The 21,243-nt window shown below is 36.1% G+C and overlaps 1 protein-coding gene across 1 annotated transcript in view; it reads right to left on the reverse strand.

Moving 5' to 3' along the window:
* LOC150097399 (proteasome activator complex subunit 4-like) overlaps positions 1 to 21,243 on the reverse strand; it is a 646,748-nt gene that overhangs the window by 282,387 nt on the left and 343,118 nt on the right. Inside the window, exon 26 of the mRNA XM_090407543.1 lies at positions 13,904 to 13,999. Within this exon, the coding sequence (XP_090263669.1) occupies positions 13,904 to 13,999 (96 nt within the window). The remainder of the gene's footprint in view (positions 1 to 13,903; positions 14,000 to 21,243) is intronic.

The following is a 21,243-nucleotide window of genomic DNA, read 5'->3' on the forward strand; positions in this document are numbered from 1 at the left end:
AAAAAAACTTTTTGACTTTAATCCACTATGGTTATTTCATATTTTCAGTGTGCAAGACAAATTAAACCAACAGACTGAAGGCACAGCTATGAGTAATCCACTCTCTCTCCTGCTCTTGTTAATTACTACACATGGAGCATTTCAAAGATAGTTGCCTTAAAGACATTTCTCCTAAACCTGTGGCATGGTAAAGTCGATGATATTTTTGCAGTTCAGAATGGTTTACCATCAGATTTGAAACTGTTTGTTTCAAAATGTTTCACCTAAGAATTCAATTTACCTTAGAAGAGGAGAAAAACAATCAAATAGACTTTCTACATATACTAATTCTTTGTCAACCAGATCATAGTTTACAATTTTCAGTTTTTAGAAAAAAAAAACATGCTGATCATTATATCCATGCTACCTCTCATTATCATCCCAGTCCAAAAAAGTTGGAATCATTAAGACCTTATTATATTGTGCTCATAATATATGTTCCATTGAAGATTTTCTACAGAAAGAACTGGATTATATCAAATCTGCCTTTATGAAAAATGGTTTTAATAAGTCCTTTATCAAGAAAGTCTAATAGCTTGAGGCTACCAGTCTCTAGCTCTCCCATAGCTATCATTCAGATTCCACTTACATATATAAAAGGAATTTCTGAATGTAGTGCTAAATTTCTAAGACCTCTTAATATTGCAGTATCCTTTTGTCCAGTTAGGGAGATTTTTACTTTCCTTTTCTCACCTAAAGATAAGCTTTCCCCCACTCAGCCTTCCAGGCATCTACCAGATTCCTTGCTCCTGTGGTTCATCTTATTTTGGCCAGTCTGGCAGATGTGCAGTCATTTGTCAAGAGGAACATAAATCATATATCCAGTATCTTGAACCTGAACAGTCTGTCCTAGTAGAACATGTCATCTCTACTAAATATAGAATTCTTTGGAAGAAAACTAAACTTTTATATAAAAAGCAGATTCCTTATCGAGTGGTTATACAAGGAGAGCTGTGAGGTCTTTCTACACTGACCGAACTTAAATGGATCTGATGACCTTCAGTTATCCCCTTTATGAGAATATTATTGTATCAGTCTTATGTTAATTCCTGATTATTATACATTATATTAATTTATTTATTAAATTTATATTTTATATATATATATATATATAATATAAATTTAAAAAATAAATTAATATAATGTATAATAATCAGGAATTAACATATATATATATATATATGTGTTAATTCCTGAAGTGCCACTATATATATATATATATATATATATATATATATATATATATATATATATATATATATAGTGGCATTTTTTAAAAGTGATTCTTTTATTGCATTTTATTTTGTGTTCTGCTGTTGTTATGGTACTAAACATGCCTTTGATACTCAGATAATAAATTTACATCATGTATGTTTAAGTTCCCACCTTTAATTTTTTACAAAAAAGGTAGACCAAAGGTGAGCTGGCAGAAGAGAATAGAATAACAGCTTGGAAGTATTGGAAAGAACTGGACACATATGATGAGGTAGAAAATAGTCAGATGTAGTAGTCAAGGCCCTATGCTCTGAATGGAGTGAACAGGAATAAGTAAGCCACTGCAAAACTTTCATATCTCCATATTTGAGCATTTCAAGTCAAATATCATCTACTCCAGCTGCCTTTCTGATGTGTGTGAGAGATGGCTTTTTCTACTCTCAAATACTGATATGTACTCTTGATTGTATTCCTCTTTCATATTTTCCATCAGTGTTTTACTATTCTTGTTTCACTTAACAGAACACAAAATGTTGGAAATTCTTTTAACAGAATATCCAACATTTTTATGAAATGCCTTGAGGTATAACTGGCATTTTGCATATACTAGTCAAAATTGGTAATGGTGATGCTTAATGGACATATTTGAAACAATAGATATCCCCGGTTCTTCAAAAACAAAAAAGTATTTTTTTTAACAATACTGCCTTTATACTGGTAAATATGAATGAACATATAATTAACCGACAATCATAAAAAAAAAATGGCTATATATATGAATATTAGATTTCCATGTGCAAGCATATTAGCCAAGCAAATAGGAAAAAGGTGATCACAATGGACGATTTTAATTATGGCAATATAGATTGGGATGAAGCGATAGCAACTGGAAGTAAAGAAAATGAGTTTCCGAGTGTTTGAGGGACAACTACCTCAGGCAGTATGTAACAGAGAGTATGCAAGGATTGAAGGTCTTGGATTTGATCATCTCATCAGAGAATGTTATTATTAATGAGGTATCAAATCTCCCTCCAGTTGGTGAGAGTGACCATGGAGTGATTACCTAGATGATTGCCAGACATGTGAGGAAAGGGCATATGTAGAACTACAAGGCTGGTGATTATGAGAAGTTCAGGAGACAAAAGGCTTGCAGCTGTAGCATGGAATAAGGAGTTGAAGAAGCAATGTCTAAATGTATTCCAAAGGTCAGAAGGTTAAATAAGGTAAGTGTGAAACGGATGAATGAAGAGATTAAGAAGAACAGAGAAAGAAGGCATTATGGAGGCAGCATAAGAGGAATAGTAATAATCAATTCCATGAGGAATACAAAAAACAGTTGGTAAAAGTAGCAAAAGTCCAGTATTAGCAGCAGTTAGCTAATGGAGCCAAAGAAGGAATGATTATGGTAGGATGACACTGATTGTAGAAAATGGTATAAGGACAACTGCTATATCTTCTGTAGCAGTTGAGATGTTTAATGAGAAGTTCGTAAAGGTCTTTCATCCTTGTGAATGTGACATCATGGACAGTTTAAGAACAGTGGATGATGAGGAGGAAAGACTGATTGTGAGTGAGCAAGAGGTATATGGAGAATTAAGCAAACGCTGTATTTTGAAGGAATGTGCCAAAGAATTGACATCTGTTTAATATAAGTCTTACATTGGGTAAGTTCCAAAGAAGTGGAAGGGGGATAAGATTGTACCACTTCATAAGGGAGGTGACAAAACTCAAGCATCAAATTATAGGTCAATCTGTGTGTGTCAGGTTTTGTGGTTGAAGTGTTAGAGAAGCTGATGATAACAGGATCCAGAATTGGGTCAACAACAATGGTACTATGTTTGATGGACAGCATGGATTTGCTAAAGGGAGATCATGTTTTAATAATCTACTTACTATTATAATAAGGTGACAGCTTCATTGGACAAGGAAGATGGATACACAGTAGTATACTTGGATTTTGTAAAGGCATTTGATATATTACTGCATGATAAGTTGATAGTCAAACTAGAAGAGATAGGATTAGATATTAGACTGGTGCATTGGATAAGAAATTGGCTATCTGATAGGTATCAGCAAGTAGTATATGGGGAGCAATATCCTGGAAGAGGAAAATCACTAGTGGTATGCCTCAGGGATCTGTTTTAGCTGTTTAACCTGTATGTTAATGATATTGGGGAAGATTTAAATGGGGATTTTTCAGCTCTTTGCAGATGATGCAAAGTTGGGACAAACTATGAGGAATAGAGCAGAGCAGATGTGGTCTTAGAAGGACTTGAATAGACCAAGAAAATGGGCACAGAAGTGGGAATAACAGTTCAATGTTGCAAAATGTAAGGTTTTAAAATTTAGAGAACAAAGATTGGATGTAGAATTTATGCTTAGTGGGGATATATTGCTGGAAGTGGAGGAGATAAGAGATGAGATGAGATCTTGGGGTGATTGTGGATAAGGATCTAAATTTAGAGGACACATTGCCATAATCGCGAGGACACCACAATGAATTCTGGGAATGATGCAGAGGATACTGACTTGTAGAAGTAAGATTCTTGTTCCATTGTATAAAGCTCTGATTAGGCCAGAGAAAACCAGGATGATGAGATGTTGGAAAGGGTACAGAGGTGACTAAGGTAGTTTCTGATCTCTGGAATGTTGAATATGAGGAAAGGTTGAGAAATGCAATTTACAGAGTCTACTGGATAGGAGGAAAAGGAGTGATATGACAGAGACATGTTGGTAAGGTGTTATTGTAGGATTAATGTTGAAGATGTTTTTCATAAAATGATGGGAGATCAGGGAAGAAGAGGTCATCCCTGGAAGCTGTATAAGGAAGGCATGAGCAAGGGAGTGAGAAGCAGGTTTTTTTGTATAGAGAGTTGTGAATGATTGGAATGCATTGCCTAGAGTGTGATATCTGCGGAGAATCTGATTGTATTTAAGGCATGACATGATGAGCTGTGTATATGACAAAGGGACCTCCTAGATGAGTCTTTGACTCGATGGGATCTTTGGATAATAAAATATTAATAATTTCTAGTTGGCTCCGATAGCATTTCAAAACACATCAAGCTGAAATGCTACAAAACTTGTCAAGAAACTACTCCCACAAAATAGAAAATATTTACATATAAAATGTAATGGCCCAGGTTACCTTAAAGTGCATCTAGACAGTGAATAGAAGGGTTTCAGAGAGACAAGTCATTAAGTTTACTGTAACATGAGCTTTCTTTACAGCAAACTCATAGGAATCACAGGAATGTTTCTTAGTGGATTATGTACTATAGTAAATTCCTTAAGAGAAGAATGGAGAGTAATTTTGGCCAGAACTTTGATAGTTGGTTATAATGAGCTTATTATTATAATGTACCACAAACAAATATACCACAGAATTGATTGGAAAAATACTAAGTCCCTACACCGCATCAAAACCTGGTTTGAGAGAAAATTTAAAGAATCATGTGAAATGCTCAAACATAACCAAAATCTCAACAAAAATGATGGCCTAACCATTCCAAGAATGTGGAGGACCCATCCCTGTATAAACTAGCTGTAGAAAAATTCCACTACAAGAAGACAACCTGGTGAAGTGTTTGTAACATTCAACAGCAACTGAAGGAAATCATATTATAACAATTAGAATGGTACAAATCCGGAAGAATATTAATACATGAGGACTTTAGCAGTTTAAAGTAGTTTAAACTGCTAAAGTTTAATAGTGTATAAAAATATAAAAAAATACAAGTAGTTGTGTTTTTTTTATTATTACTTTTTATTTATTTATTTTTATTTTTGCAATGGCAGACAGGCATAATAATACCAGTCTTCAAGAAGGATTGCAGTAACTGTCGTGGCATCTCTGCTCAGCCTGCCTGGGAAAGTGTATGCTAGGTGCTTGGAAAGACGATGCAGGAGCATAGTTGAGTCAAAGTTCCAGGAAGAACAATGTGGCTTTCATCCAGGTAGAAGCACAACCGACCAAATCTTCACTTTAAGGCAAGTCTTTGAGAAATCTTGGGAATATGCCAAGAATGTCTACACATGTTTTGTGGACTTGGAGAAGGCATATGAACAGGTTCCTTGGGATAAGCTTTGGCAAGTAGTACAGGAGTATGGAGTGGATGGCCAACTATTAGCTGCCATCAAGTCCCTGTATGAATGCCCAGAGTTTTGCGTCAGGGTAAACAGCACAAAGTCTGAACTTTTTACAGTCTCCATTGGCCTCTGCCAAGGGTGTGTTCTCTCACCCCTCCTTTTCATAATATTTATGGACTGTGAGTGAGTGAGCGAGGCAGTGAGTGTGTCAGAATTGGAAGATATAGCATTGGACATCTGCTTTTTGCAGATAACCTAGTTCTGCTTAGCTCTTCCACAAATGACCTCCAGAGGACCCTGGATAGGTTTGTAGCTGTTTGTGCAGATGCTGGAATGAAGAACAGTGTGGCCAAAACTGAAACATTTGGTCTCAAGACAACCATCCCAGTGCACTGTACGTGTAAGTGAAGTTCGAATGAGGCAGGTGGAGAAGTTTAAATACCTTGGGTCCATATTCACGAATGATGGAAAATGGGACGCATAGCTAGATACTCGATTTGGCTTAGCAAGCTCAATATTGCGGGAGTTGGCCATTCGGTAAGTATTGAAACGGGAGTTAAGCCAGAAGGCAAAGCTGGCTGTCTTCAATACAGTCTATGTCCCCATCCTCAACCTATGGTCATGAGAGTTGGGTAATGCCCAAAAGAATGAGGACACGAATCCAAGCGGCTAAAATGAGGTTCCTTCGCGCGGTTGCGGAGATGAAAAGACTCGACAGAATCAGAAGCTCTGCAATTTGGGAAACCCTCAATACTCAATCGCTGCTTCTCCGTTTTGAGAGATCACAGTTATGTTGGTAGGGGCACCTGGTCAGAATGCTACAAGAGGGGCTCCCTCAGCAGGCCTCTTTGTCAAGCCAGAGGGTGGGAGGCCAAGGACTCAGTGGATAGATAATATCCGAAAAAAAAAGGTTGAACACGTTTGGGAATCCCACCAGAACACCTGAGCTTCGTAGCAGAGGATCATGACCATTGGAAGTTCCTCTTGCAGCTGTTGACCCCACAACCCAATTAGGAAAGGTGGGCCTTGAAGATGGGGTGTTTAAGGATGAAAGCTGAGAGGAAACTTCCACATGGCCTTTAAAGGAATGCGGAGAACCTACCAGGGTTTCTGACCTAATGTCCAATCCTCACCTACTCGTGGTGCACCCTGTTGGGTATCTACCTGGATACTGAACAAACAAAGACGGACTGGCAATTTGGGATTTAGCTGACCAAATTATATTCTTATTGGCTTAAACCAATACACAAAATGATGGTACAACATGACAAAATTTCATGCCAGCTGGGGCGTTGCTCGGTTAAACAAGCCACCCGTTGTTTTCGCCAGGGAACCAGGGCGAACAGCGAAAAGTCAGCTACTAGAACAAATAAGAAAGCACACACCAACTCAATATCACAGGAGTTAAAGATCGGTACTATCAACATAAGAAGCCTGGATGGCAAAGAAATGGAGCTAGCTGAAGAATTAGATAAGTACCAGATCGACATAATAGGGGTGATTGAAACAAAAAAGACAAAAACTGGTGAGATCTTTCTGAGCAAAAAATACAAAATGTTATATTCAGGAAATGACAATCAAGGAAGAGAAGGAGTAGCCATAGTATTCAAGACAAAATACGAGGATAATCTTCTTGAATGGCAGGCGGTCTCAAGAAGAGTGATGTGTGCAAATATCATCATCAAATTCCTGCCATGTACCCTCAAGGGGTGTACAGGATATGACAGTACTACATGAAAAAATTACATCATTACTAACTTCCTATCTACAATTTTCCTCCAAATCAGTCTCTTACTTGTCAACACTCCAACATTATCAGATCTTATATTTCTATCGTCTAAAGCACTTTGTACCATATCAATCCACCTATATCTTGGTCTTCCTCTGGGTCGTTTTGCTGCCAACCTGGCAGAGAACACTTGTTTTGCTAATCTTTCCTCGCCCATTCTGTTTAAGTGACCATACCACCTGGGATTAGCTCTGCTAACACATTCCTGGATGCTGACAATGTCAAGTTGTTTCCTAATATCCTCGTTTTTAATATGATACTGCCATAGATGCCATCTGTTCACACCTATAATCTTTCTTAGGACTCTCATATCTGTGGTCTCTAGTCTTTGGTCAAGTGTTTTACTTCTGACCCAGCTCTCAGATCCATAAGTTAAAACTGGTTTGAACACTGTCTTGTATACAGCTAATTTAGTGTTCCAACTAATTTCTCTCTTATTCCATATGAATTTATTCAATTGACTTCCCACCATACCAGCTTTGCTGATTCTGTTGCCTATTTCTATATTTAATTTACCATCTTCAGTAAAAATCGTGCCTAAATAGCTGAAATGTTTTACTTGTTCCACAGGTTCTCCATTCACAACACAGTTGACATTTTCAATGATTCTGCCTATTTTCATTGTCTTTGTCTTTTTATTGCTGACCTTCATACCATATCTATTACAACAGTTATTCAATTCAGTCAGGGACTCTTGCAAATGCAAACTAATAGCGGATTTATTTAGAAGTATAACATCGTCCGCATAAAGCAAAGAGCTGACATTAACATCTCCAATTTTGATATCATGTTTAATACCACTTTCCTTCATAATGTGATCCATATACATAATGAATAACAGAGGGGATAAAGTACATCCTTGTCTCACACCAGATTTAACATTAAACCATCTTCCTGTACTTCTTTCAATTCTAACTGCTGATTTATAACTCAAAGAAAGACAAAGTATTGCTTGATATAATGCCCCATTGACACCATATGACTGCAGCGTATTGAATAGCTTCTCTCTTGGCACCTTGTCATATGCCTTTTCCAGATCAACAAAACTTAAATACAGATCTTTGTTATATTCCCATGCTTTCTCGACTATTTGTCGTAAAGTGAAGATCTGATCCTGACAGCCTCTATTTGGCCTGAATCTAGCTTGATCTTCACCAAGCATTTCTTCCACAATTCTTCTCAACCGTTTCTCAACTATACTTGCATAGATCTTGCCAGGAATACTCAGTAGGGAAATACCTCTGTAATTCTCACATTCAGTTTTATTTCCCTTTTTATATATGGGCACTATGAGAGCTCTACTCCAATCATCGGGAATTCGTCCCTCTGTCCAGGCTTTCTGAACTATGCAATGTAGCCACTGTAAGACTCTTATACCATCATACTTCAGCATTTCTGGTCAAATATCATCTACTTCTGCTGCCTTTCCACATTTCAAGCCTTTGATGGCTTTTTCTAATTCAAGTATGGATATGTATTCCAGACTGCATGCCTGGTCAGTGTTTTTTACCACTGTGCTGTCTTCACTGCTTGTTTCATTTAGCAGTTTTTCAAAGTAATTACTCCATACTTCAAGGATATCTTTTTCTCCCGTTTTCATGTCGCCTTTATCATCTCTAATTCCTTTTATAGCACTCTTTCCTCCATTCTTAAGCTTCTTCAACAACCTCCAGAATATTTTGCCACCTTCTTGATATTTATTTTCTATATTCTTGCCAAAGTCCTCCCATGACTTTTGTTTAGCTAGTTTTACACAGTGTTTAGAATTCTTGCATTTGTCTCTATATTCTCTAAGAGCACAAGCTGACTTATTTGACAGGAACTTTTGATATGCTTTCTTCTTTTCCTTCACTGCCTCTTTAACTTCCTGTGTCCACCAGGGAGTTCTGATTTTTTTTATCCTTGCAGACAACTTCACCACATGCCTCTCTAGCTGAATCAATCAGGGCTTTTTTCAAGGCTTGCCACTGAATCTTCAAGGTTTGATTCCTGTTCTCAAACTCTTTCATTTTTTCTTCAATAATCTTTGTGTATTTTAGTCTACAGCTCCCATCTGAGAGCTGCTCAACTTTTATTCGCTTTAAAACTTTCTTACATGTTATTCTTTTCAATATGAAATTCAATTTTATCCTGCTCAAGACTAAATAGTGATCACTTCCAATTTCAAATCCTCTGTACACTCTGGTGTTCTGCACCAGGGAGAAAACATCACTATAAACAATAACATAGTCAATGAGACTTTTCTTATTCCTAGTCTCTTCTCTCCATGTGAATTTGTGCACATTTTTATGTTGGAACACAGTGTTAGTAATAACCAGTCCATGTCCTGAGCAGAAATCCAACAGATATTTGCCATTATTATTAGCTTTGCTCTTTTCTCCAAATTTTCGCAAAATATTTTTGTATGTCTCACAATCATTTCCTACTCTGGCTATTTAGATCCCCAACAAGGACCAACTTTTCATTTTTCATTGTGTCAGTTGCTTTTTCTAAAGCCTCAAAAAATTCCTCCACTTGTACCTTAGTAGAACCTTCTGTGGGACCATAGGCACAAATAAATCTCATTGTCCAGTTCCCCATTCTCATATTTGCCCACATTACTCTACTTGAGACTGACTGCCATTCCAGAAGATTAGCCTCGTATTTTGTGTTGAATACTATGGCTACTCCTTTTCCTTGATTGTCATTGCCTGAATATGACATTTTGTATTTATTGCTCAGAAAGATATTAACAGTTTTGGTCTTTTTTGTTTCAGTCACCCCTATTATGTCGATCTGGTACTTATCGAATTCCTCAGCTAGCTCCATTTCTTTGCCATTCAGGCTTCTTACGTTGATAGTACCGATCTTTAACTCTGGTGATGTTGAGTTGGAGTTTATTTTCAGATTTGTTCCAGTAGCTGACTTTTCGCTGTTCGCCCTGGTTCCCTGGCGAAAACAAAGGGGGCCTTGTTTAATCAGGCGACGCTCCAGCCGGCATGAAATTTTGTCATGGTGTACCATCATTCTATATTTTGGTTTAACCAATAAGAATACAATTTGGTCGGCTAAATCCCAAATTGCCAGCCCATCCTCGTCCGTTCAGTATCCAAGTAGATACCCAACAGGGTGTACCACGAGAAGGTGAGGATTGGACATTAGATCAGAAGCCCTCGTCGGTTCTCCGCATTCCTTTAAAGGATATGTGGAGATCTCCTCTCCATTATATAGCTTTGACCCTTAAGCACCCTGTGTGCAAATATCAGAATGGGGAATTGGACAACGAGACTTATTTGTGCTTATGGTCCCACAGAAGGTTCTACTAAGGTAGAAGTGGAGGAATGTTTTGATGTTTTAGAAAAAGCAACTGACACAATGAAAAAGGAAAAATTAGTCCTTGTGTGGATCTAAATAGCAAAGTAGGAAATGATTGTCAGACATACAAAAATATTTTGGGAAAATTTGGAGAAAAGAGCAAAGCTAATAATAATGGCAAATAATTGTTGGATTTCTGCTCAGGACATGGACTGGTTATTACTAACACCATATTCTAACATAAAAATGTGCACAAATTCACACGGAGAGAAGAGGCAAGGAATAAGAAATGTCTCATTGACTATGTTATTGTTGATAGTGATGTTTTCTCCCTGGTGCAGAACATCAAAGTGTACAGGGGATTTGAAATTGGAAGTGATCACTATTTAGTCTTGAGCAGGATAAAATTGAATTTCGTATTGAAAAGAATAATATGTAAGAAAGTTTAAAGTAGAATAAAAGTTGAGCAGCTCTCAGATGTGAACTGTAGTCTAAAATACACAAAGATTATTGAAGAAAAAATGAAAGAGTTTGAGAACACCAACCAAACCTTGGAGATTTAGTGGCAAACCTTGAAGAAAACCCTGATTGATTCTGCCAGAGAGGCATGTAGTGAGGTTATCTGCAAGGAAAGAAAAATCAGAACCCCATGGTGGACACAGGAAGTTAAAGAGGCAGTGAAGGAAAAGAAGAAAGCATATGAAAAGTCCCTGGAAAATAAGTCAGCTTTTGTTCTTAGAGAATACAGAGACGAATGAAAGTAAAACACTGTGTAACACTAGCTAAACAAAAGTCATGGGAGGGCTTTGGCAAGAACATAGAAAATAAATATCAAGAAGGTGGTAAGATATTCTGGAGGTTGTTGAAGAAGCGTAGAAATGGAGGAAAGAATGTTGTAAAAGGAGTTAGAGATGATAAAGGTGACATGAAAACAGGAGAAAAAGATATCCTTGAAGTATGAAGTAATTACATTGCAAATTGCTAAATGAAACAAGCAGTGATAGTACAGTGGTAAAAAACTCTCAACAAGCATACAGTCAGGAATACATATCCATACTTGAAATAGAAAAAGCATCAAAGGCTTGAAATGTGGAAAGGCAGCAGGAATAGATGATATTCAACTAGAAATGCTGAAGTATGGTGGTATAAAATTCTTACAATTGCTGCACTGCATAGTTCAAAAAGCCTGGACAGAGGGATGAATTCCCGATGATTGGAGTAGAGCTCTAACATTACCCATATATAAAAAGGGAAATAAAACTGAATGTGAGAATTACCGAGGTATTTCCCTACTGAGTGTTACTGGCAAGATCTATGCAAGTATACTCGAGAAACGGTTGAGAAGAATTGTTGAAGAAAAGCCAGGTGAAGAACAAGCTGGATTCTGGCCAAATAGAGGCTGTCAGGATCAGATCTTCACTTTACGACAAATTGTTGACAAAGTATGGGAATATAACAAAGATCTGTATTCAAGTTTTGTTGATCTGGAAAAGGCATATGACAAGGTGCCAAAAGAGAAGCTATTCAATACGCTACAGTTATATGGTGTCAATGGGGCATTATATCAAGCAATGCTTAGTCTGTATTTGAGTTGTAAGTCGGCAATTAGAATTGAATGATGTGCAGGAAGATGGTTTAATGTTAAATCTGGTGTGAGACAAGGATGTACATTATCCCCACTGTAATTCATTATCTATATAGATCACATTATGAAGGAAAGTGGTATTAAACATGATATCAGAATTGGAGATGTTAATGTCAGCTCTTTGCTTAATGCGGATGATGTTATACTTCTAAATAAATCTGCTACATGTTTACAAGATTCCCTGACTAAACTGAATAACTGTTGTAATAGATATGGTATGAAGGTCAGCATTAAAAAGACAATGAAAATAGGTAGAATTGTTGAAAATGTCAACTGTGTTGTGAACGGGGAACCTGTGGAACAAGTAAAACATTTCGGCTACTTTGGCACGATTTTTACTGAAGATGTTAAATTAAATATAGAAATAGACAACAGAATCAACAAAGCTGGTATGTAGGCAGTCAATTGAATAAATTCATATGGAATAAGAAAGAAATTAGTCGGAACACTAAATTAGCTGTATACAAGACAGTGTTTAAACCAGTTTTAACTTATGGATCTGAGCTGGGTCAGAAGTAAAACACTTGACCAAAGACTAGAGATCGCAGATATGAGAGTCCTGAGAAAGATTAGAGGCGTGAACAAATGCTCAATGGCAAGATCATATTAAAAACGAGGATATTAGGAAAGATATAACACATTCCTGGATGTTGACATTGTCTGCATCCAGGAATGTGTTAGCAGAGCTAATCCCAGGTGGTATGGTCACTTAAACAGAATGGATGAGGAAAGATTAGCAAAACCAGTGTTCTCTGCCAGGTTGGCAGCAAAATGACCCAGAGGACGACCAAGATATATGTGGATTGATATGGTACAAAGTGCCTTAGACGATAGAAATATAAGATCTGATAATGTTGGAGTCTTGACAAGTAATAGACTGATTTGGAGGAAAATTGTAGATAGGAAGTTAGTAATGATGTAAATTTTTCATGTAGTACTATCATATCCTGTACACCCCTTGAGGGTACATGTCAGGAATTTGATGATGATGATGGGCCTTGAAGATGTATGTATGTACGTATTTTATTTTATTTATTTTTAATCACTGGAGGTCAGGCTAGGGAAAAGGATTAATTAACTATGTAGATTTAGTTTACCGGTATACAGGGCTAGAGCATGTAGCATGTATATACTTGTATCCTTCTGATGATGACCTTGATACAGGGGTCGAAACGTCAAGTTTTATTTTATTAGTAATTAATAAAATAATCTGTTCAACACGTGTGTTTTTGTGTCCCTAAATTATAAATATGAATGCTGATCACCGTGTAACCTTAAAAGAAAGAAATATTATTAGAATGGTTTGTTACAGTAAGAGTCAACTGTATTTTTGTAATACAATGTGTTCCGATCATGGTATGAAGATGTCACAGTGACTGACAAAATATTAGAATTGCATTTTAGTTTGGCTCCAATTCAATCTACTTCAAACCTTCTTATGCAAAATCTCACTCCAAACCACTGCTATTATGATAAATAATGATAACTATGGCAAGCAAATGGAAATAAAGTAATAAGTGCTTAACTTATCAATGGATATAACACAGCTAAGACTTACTAACCTAATAACTTCATTAATTAGATGCTTCAAAAATTAAAGAAAAAATCAGTTCTAGATTTGTTTGCAAGAGCCAGCATTTGATATTTTGGTATGTAAGTACCATTGTGTGTAAAATGAAAGGATCTCCTGTGATAAATCAGATGACTCCATAGAGGCAAAGGAGGAATGATAATAATAGTAATAATTCAAATTTGAATACATCATCCTGAAAAGAAAAAAAAATCAAGAGAAAACAATTATACTACTTTTAATTCAAAGCATCTATTTATACCTCACTGTAATGACTAGAAGCCAGTTGTAATAAATCATTCATCACAGCTTTATGGACGGAAGTAAAAACTGTTTTGTTTTTTTCCAGCAGACGCATCTGAAAGAAAGAACCTTTGGTTACTATACTTTATATTTTTAATGACACAAAATATCAAAATGAAAAGAACAAGAAGGAAGAGTTTTTACTCAATATAATTGCATTTCTATTTTGATATATATATATATATATATATATATATATATATATATATATATATATCATATTATTATCATTTTCCTGACCTCCATGGACAACATAAAATATATATTTTATATTGATTACACATTTCCCTCATTCTATTCATATCTTTTAACCAAACAAAGACTTGAAAACTGATATGCCAATATAGAATGAATGCACAAAATTCTGTATTCTTTACATGTTGTACAATTGTAATTTGTTTTTGAGATGATTATTCTTCAAAGAAAATTTTCAATAAACAATACTGAATATTTATATTTTGTGAGATTTAAAATTGTTCATGCTTAGCATTTTATAGAAAAATATTTGAACATCAATTACATCAATAACACTGCACATATGAATTAAAACTTTCTAATCTTTATTTACAAACTAAGGAACATACAAAACAAAGTGTAGTGTTAGATCGTGAATGGGAAACTTTATTCCCAAGAGAGTCACCCATACAGGATCTAACAGGATGAATATACTTGCCCTTTTAGCAGTCAAACTTAAATTTATCAAGAAAACAATACCATGTTGACATGGAAAGAATAAGATAAAAGACAAAGTATTAAGTCTGAGGTTTTATGCAATCTAAAATGATGTAATAGAAATAATGTATTTTGAATATATGTGAAAACTTAACTGTTAGAATTAAAACTGTGCATGCAAGAAGGTTAACATACTGCCAACGAAAGGTAGAAGGTAGCAGAAACACCACGGTTATGACGTAACGACCGAGGCTGAAGAATATGTGGAAGACATTCGGGGGCACGCGTTCCCAAAAAATACAAGACTCCGTAAGGTGGCAGAATGATGTCACCCAGCCAGAACGAATAGGGGGGCTGCCATGTGTGAGATTCGAAGTCGAAAAGAGGGTGCTGAGAAATTAAATAAATATGGCAGCGAATGTCTGAATAACCTTCCAATTTATTTTCTCTGTTCCAGCTTTCTCATTGTGCTAAGATGGCGATGTCAAGTCTCTACATTCCTGTAGCTGACTAGTGTAAGTCCCGGCGAGGCGATGCATCAGACAATGGAAGATCCAAATCATGGGCCATCGACGAGAGCAAGCCGATGTTAGATAGCAAAGATGAGTGCCAGATTCGTACCGTGCACATGATTCCCACGTGGCAGCGTGATGTAACAACAGCGAATTTCCACTAGAAGCAACAGACGAAAAGTTCTCGATGTGGACCGTGCAATGTAGATAAGTGTAGATAAGTACTGTGAATTTCTTATTACATTATTTAGATATTTGTGAATGGAAGAAATTTAGATCCCTTTGGAAGGGAAGTGAACTTTGATGAATTAAAATAGTCAGGGACACTTGTAAATCTCGTTGGACTGTTTGTCTGAGAATCCTAGTATTGTGTGATTGCAGCAGTTATTGTAATGGAACTGATATTAGAACTTATATGATCTAAGAACCTGAATAATGTTTTGTGCCAAATACGCACCAGATATTATGTGATTAATGTAGTACTTGCATAAATGATTCTTTAATGTAACAATGATTTATATATTTGAAGCGAGAGAGTTGTGCGTGAAATTCTAAACATTTCTTTATCTTAGTATTGCCATTGACGTGCTTTTCTTTGTAATCTTTAGTTGTAAAATAAACATGTTTTCTAATTTATGCATATGTGTGTTCTGAGCATGTTGACTGACTTCACCACTCATAAAAATATCAAACCTATGTATGCGGGGAATACCCAAAGAAAATTAAGAGTAAAGGGCTACGACTGCAAAACTAAGGTATCCACAGCTCCTTGATCTAATTTACATATTACTGATCACACTTAATCTCTGTGAACATTCCCTAGGATAAGATATTTCTATCCTTAGGCTGGCGCAGCAATTAATCAAACAAATTTGCCTGAGTTCAAAAGGGGGACGTTTCACAGGATTCAAGTTAGTAGATAACCTTTGAAGCGCTATAGAGTGAATAAAATAGATAAATTACGGAAAGTGAAGACATAATAGTAGTCTGTCAGTAATGTTACATTTTATTTAATACTGATTTAGCACCTATAAGGTGAACATAAATCTTAATGTATTTAAGAGTAGAAAAATTAATTAATTTCAACAGCAGTCATAAATTCTAATATATTCAAATATGAATATTCAGAATATATTCAAGACATTTTTGTTCTTGTTGTTTTAAAACCAAAGACAGTTTTGGAATATATTTTTCACTCACTATTTTCTATTTGTCATCATCAAATTCCTGCCATGTACCCTCAAGGGTTGTACAGGATATGATAGTACTACATGAAAAAAATTTACATCATTACTAACTTCCTATCTACAATTTTCCTCCAAATAAGTCTATCACTTGCCAAGACTCCAACATTATCAGATCTTATATTTCTATAGTCTAAGGCACTTTGTACCTTATCAATCCACCTATATCTTGGTCTTCCTCTGGGTCGTTTTGTTGCCAACCTGGCAGAGAACACTTGTTTTGCTAATCTTTCCTCGCCCATTCTGTTTAAGTGACAATACCACCTGGGATTAGCTCTGCTAACACATTTCTGGATGCTGAAAATGTCAAGTTCTTTCCTAATATCCTCGTTTTTAATATGATATTGCAATTGATGCCATCTGTTCAAGCCTCTAATCTTTCTCAGGAATCTCATATCTGCGGTCTCTAGTCTTTGGTCAAGTGTTTTACTTCTGACTCAGCTGTCAGATCCATAAGTTAAGACTGGTTTGTACACTGTCTTGTATACAGCTAATTTAGTGTTCCGACTAATTTCTCTCTTATTCCATATGAATTCATTCAACTGACTTCCTACCATACCAGCTTTGTTGATTCTGTTGTCTATTTCTATATTTAATTTACCATCTTCACTAAAAATCTTGCCTAAGTAGCTGAAATCTTTTACTTGTTCCACAGGTTCACCATTCACAACACAGTTGACATTTTCAATGATTCTGCCTATTTTCATTGTCTTTGTCTTTTTATTGCTGACCGTCATACCAAATCTATTACAACAGTTATTCAATTTAGTCAGAGAATCTTGCAGACTTGTAGCGGATTTATTTAGAAGTACAACATCGTCTGCATAAAGCAAGGAGCCGACATTAACATCTTCAATTTTGATATCAAGTTTAATACCACTTTCCTTCATAATGTACATCCTTGTCACGCACCAGATTTAACATTAAACCATCTTCCTGTACTACCTTCAATTCTAACTGCTGACTTACAACTCAAATCGAACAAGTATTGCTTGATATAATGCCCCATTGACACCATATAACTGTAGCGTATTGAATAGCTTCTCTCTTGGCACCTTGTCATATGCCTTTTCCAGATCTACAAAACTTAAATACAGATCTTGTTATATTCCCATGATTTTTCAACTATTTGTCGTAAAATGAAGATCTGATCCTGACAGCCTCTATTTGGCCTGAATCCAGCTTGTTCTTCACCAAGCTTTAATTCCACAATTCTTCTCAACCGTTTTTCAAGTATACTTGCATAGATCTTACCAGGAACACTCAGTAAGGATATACCTCTGTAATTCTCACATTCAGGTTTATTTCCTTTTTTTATATATAGGTACTATGAGAGCTCTATGCCAATCATCGGGAATTCGTCCCTCTGTCCATGCATTCTGAACTATGCAGCCACCGTAAGACTTTTATACCACCATACTTCAGTATTTCTAGTCGAATATCATCTACTCCTGCTGCCTTTCCACATTTCAAGCCTTTGGTTGCTTTTTCTACTTCAAGTATGGATATGTATTCCTGACTGCATGCCTGGTCAGTGGTTTTTACCACTGTCCAGTCATCACTGCTTGTTTCATTTAGCAGTTTTTCAAAGTAATTACTCCATACTTCAAGGATATCTTTTTCTCCTGTTTTCATGTCACCTTTATCATCTCTAACTCCTTTTACAACACTCTTTCCTCCATTTATACATTTCTTCAACAACCACCAGAATATCTTACCATCTTCTCTGTATTCTCTAAGAGCAAAAGCTGACTTATTTGACAGGAACTTTTGATATGCTTTCTTCTTTTCCTTCACTGCCTCTTTAACTTCCTGTGAAAACCTTGATTGATTGATTGGCTGTATCAATCAAGGTTTTCTTCAAGGCTTGCCACTGAATCTCCAAGGTTTGGTTCCTGTTCTCAAACTCTTTCATTTTTTCTTCAATAATCTTTGTGTATTTTAGTCTACAGCTCACATCTGAGAGCTGCTCAACTTTTATTCGCTTTAAAATTTTCTTACATGTTATTCTTTTCAATATGAAATTCAATTTTATCCTGCTCAAGATTAAATAGTGATCAATCCCAATTTCAAATCCTCTGTACACTCAGATGTTCTGCACCAGGGAGAAAATATCACTATCAACAATAACATAGTCAATGAGACTTTTCTTATTCCTTGCCTCTTCTCTCCATGTGAATTTTTGCACATTTTTATGTTGGAACATGGTGTTAGTAATAACCAGTCCATGTCTTGAGCAGAAATCCAACAGGTATTTGCCATTATTATTAGCTTTACTGTTTTCTCCAAATTTTACCAAAATATTTTTGTATGGCTGACAATCATTTCCTACTCTGCTATTTAGATCCCCAACAAGGACCAACTTTTCCTTTTTCATTGTGTCAGTTGCTTTTTCTAAAGCATCAAAAAATTCCTCCACTTCTCCTTAGTAGAACCTTCTGTGGGACCATAGGCACAAATAAGTCTCATTGTCCAATTCCCCATTCTGATATTTGCCCACATCACTCTACTTGAGACCGCCTGCCATTCAAGAAGATTAGCCTTGTACTTTGTGTCGAATACTATGGCTACTCCTTCTTTTCCTTGATTGTCATTTCCTGAATATAACATTTTGTATTTTTTGCTCAGAAAGATCTCACCAGTTTTTGTCTTTTTTGTTTCAATCGTCCCTATTATGTCGATCTGGTACTTATCTAATTCTTCAGCTAGCTCAATTTCTTTGCCATTCAGGCTTCTTATGTTGATAGTACCGATCTTTAACTCCTGTGATATTGAGTTCGGTTGTGTTTTCAAATTTTTCCAGCAGCTGACTTTTCGCTGTTCGCCCTAATTCCCTGTCGAAAACAACGGGGGCCTTGTTTAACCGGGCGATGCCCCAGCCGGCATGAAATTTTGTCAAGTTGTACCATCATTTTTTTATTTTGGTTTAACCAATAAGAATATAATTTGGTCGGCTAAATCCGAAATTGCCAGCCCATCCTCGTTCGTTCAGTATTCAGGTAGATACCCAATAGGGTGCACCACGAGAAGGTGAGGATTGGACATTAGGTCAGAAGCCCTGGTCAGTTCTCTGCATTCCTCTAAAGGCTATGTGGAGGTCTCCTCTCAGTTATACAGCTTTGACCCTTAAGCACCCCGATTTTCCATTTATGGAAGATGAAAATGGAAGTATTCAATAAAGGGATGAGAGCTAGATTTTTCTCTCACAGTGGTACATAATTGGAATGGCTTGCCTTTGGATTTTGTGAGTGCAAATGAATTCAAGTAAAGGTATCATGTGGTGAGAGTGATATTCAGCCACCTTCAATGAGTTCCTGACTATCTGGAAGGGTCTGTTAATAATAATAAATTGAATTCAAGTTGTTATGAAAGAATGTCATGATAATACTTCCGAACCGTTATGTGTCATTTTAATAATAGCTTTTTATTTTCATTATTTCTTTCTTTCTAATAGAATCAAAAGATTTGTGTCTGTGTAGAGAAAAATTACCTTCAGTTTATCTCTCACATTGTAGAGGCAATTGTTTTATCATAATTCAATAAATGCATAAGTTCAAAGAGAGGAAAGCATGATTCATTCCCAGACTTACTCTGCATTTAGACCAATCCATAGTATTCAGAAGATTACTTCACCTCTGCTAGCTATGCATACATGTGTGTGTGTGTGTATATTATTAGAATTTTCAACTGTTTTAGAAATTAGAATAGTAAGAAATAAGCTAATATAGCACAAATGTATGAAAGTGAGAATTCCATCAAGATATTGAAGGCATTTGCCAGAAGAGTGAGATGAGAAAGATTTTAATCAACATATAATCATTAAAGGATGCCCTTTAATTTATAGCACAAATTGTCCTGTAAATGCTAAATGCTAAAATCTGTAGTATCAGTAGTGAGGGAGATTGGGAATATCTTAAATTAGATCTTAAGAATGTAACTTGGTATAGCTGCCTGGAACTAAAAGAACATTAGATAAATGATGTTCCTTTAAGGAAAATGAGATAATCATGTTTGTAGGAATTAATGTCTTAAATTTGTGCTTATCTGATAAGATACAAGGACTTTTTTAGCACTCAGTTGCCCAATCAAAAGTTAATAATTCATTTCATTAATATAATGCCAAACTTTGACAGAAAGGAATTCACAGAGTAATAATAGCTAGTGGATTTCAAGGTGGGCTGTGAGCTATACATGGTTGCAGTGTCATTTACAGGATCAGTTTGCTGAAATGTTTACTCAGCTTAATGATCACCAATAATCATGGATACAGACATATCTATTTGAATTCATTAATATTTATTAATTCATTAATTAATTTCCAGAACTTTTGGAAATCAAATGGTGATTGGCCCATTGCTGGAGTTAAGCACCTAACAATCTGATAGGTAGGTAGGTAGAAGGTTACTGTCAACATCTTAAGCTCCTAATATAACTAGCATTACTGTGTGTATAATGTGTTGTACAGCTGATGTGTCCACCATGGTGTTCTGATTTTTCTATCCTTGCAGACAACTTCACCAGATGCTTCTCTGGCTAAATCAATGAATGTTTTCTTCAGAATTTATCAATGAATCTCCAAGGTTTCATTCCGGTATGAGAGCCAGCAGCTAATTAGCGGTGGTGTGCAGTAAGACAGCAGATGTGCAAGGTAGTGAAAATGTGACTTGCATAAATGGCACAAGGTGATGAATACATTGGACAAGGGAATGGATATACAGTAGTATATTTAGATTTTGCAAAGGTTTTCGATAGATTACCACATATCAAACTAGTAGTTAAACTGGAATAGATGAGGGTTGGATAGTAGATTAATGCGATGGACTGAAAATTGGCTGTCTGATAGGTATCACCAGGCTGTGCATGGCAGAGTG

The sequence above is a fragment of the Typopeltis vanoorti genome, chromosome 17 (genome assembly GCF_054136105.1).
Source record: "Typopeltis vanoorti isolate ZY-2024b chromosome 17, IOZ_Tvanoo_1.0, whole genome shotgun sequence".
Taxonomy (NCBI): Eukaryota; Metazoa; Arthropoda; class Arachnida; order Uropygi; family Thelyphonidae; genus Typopeltis; species Typopeltis vanoorti.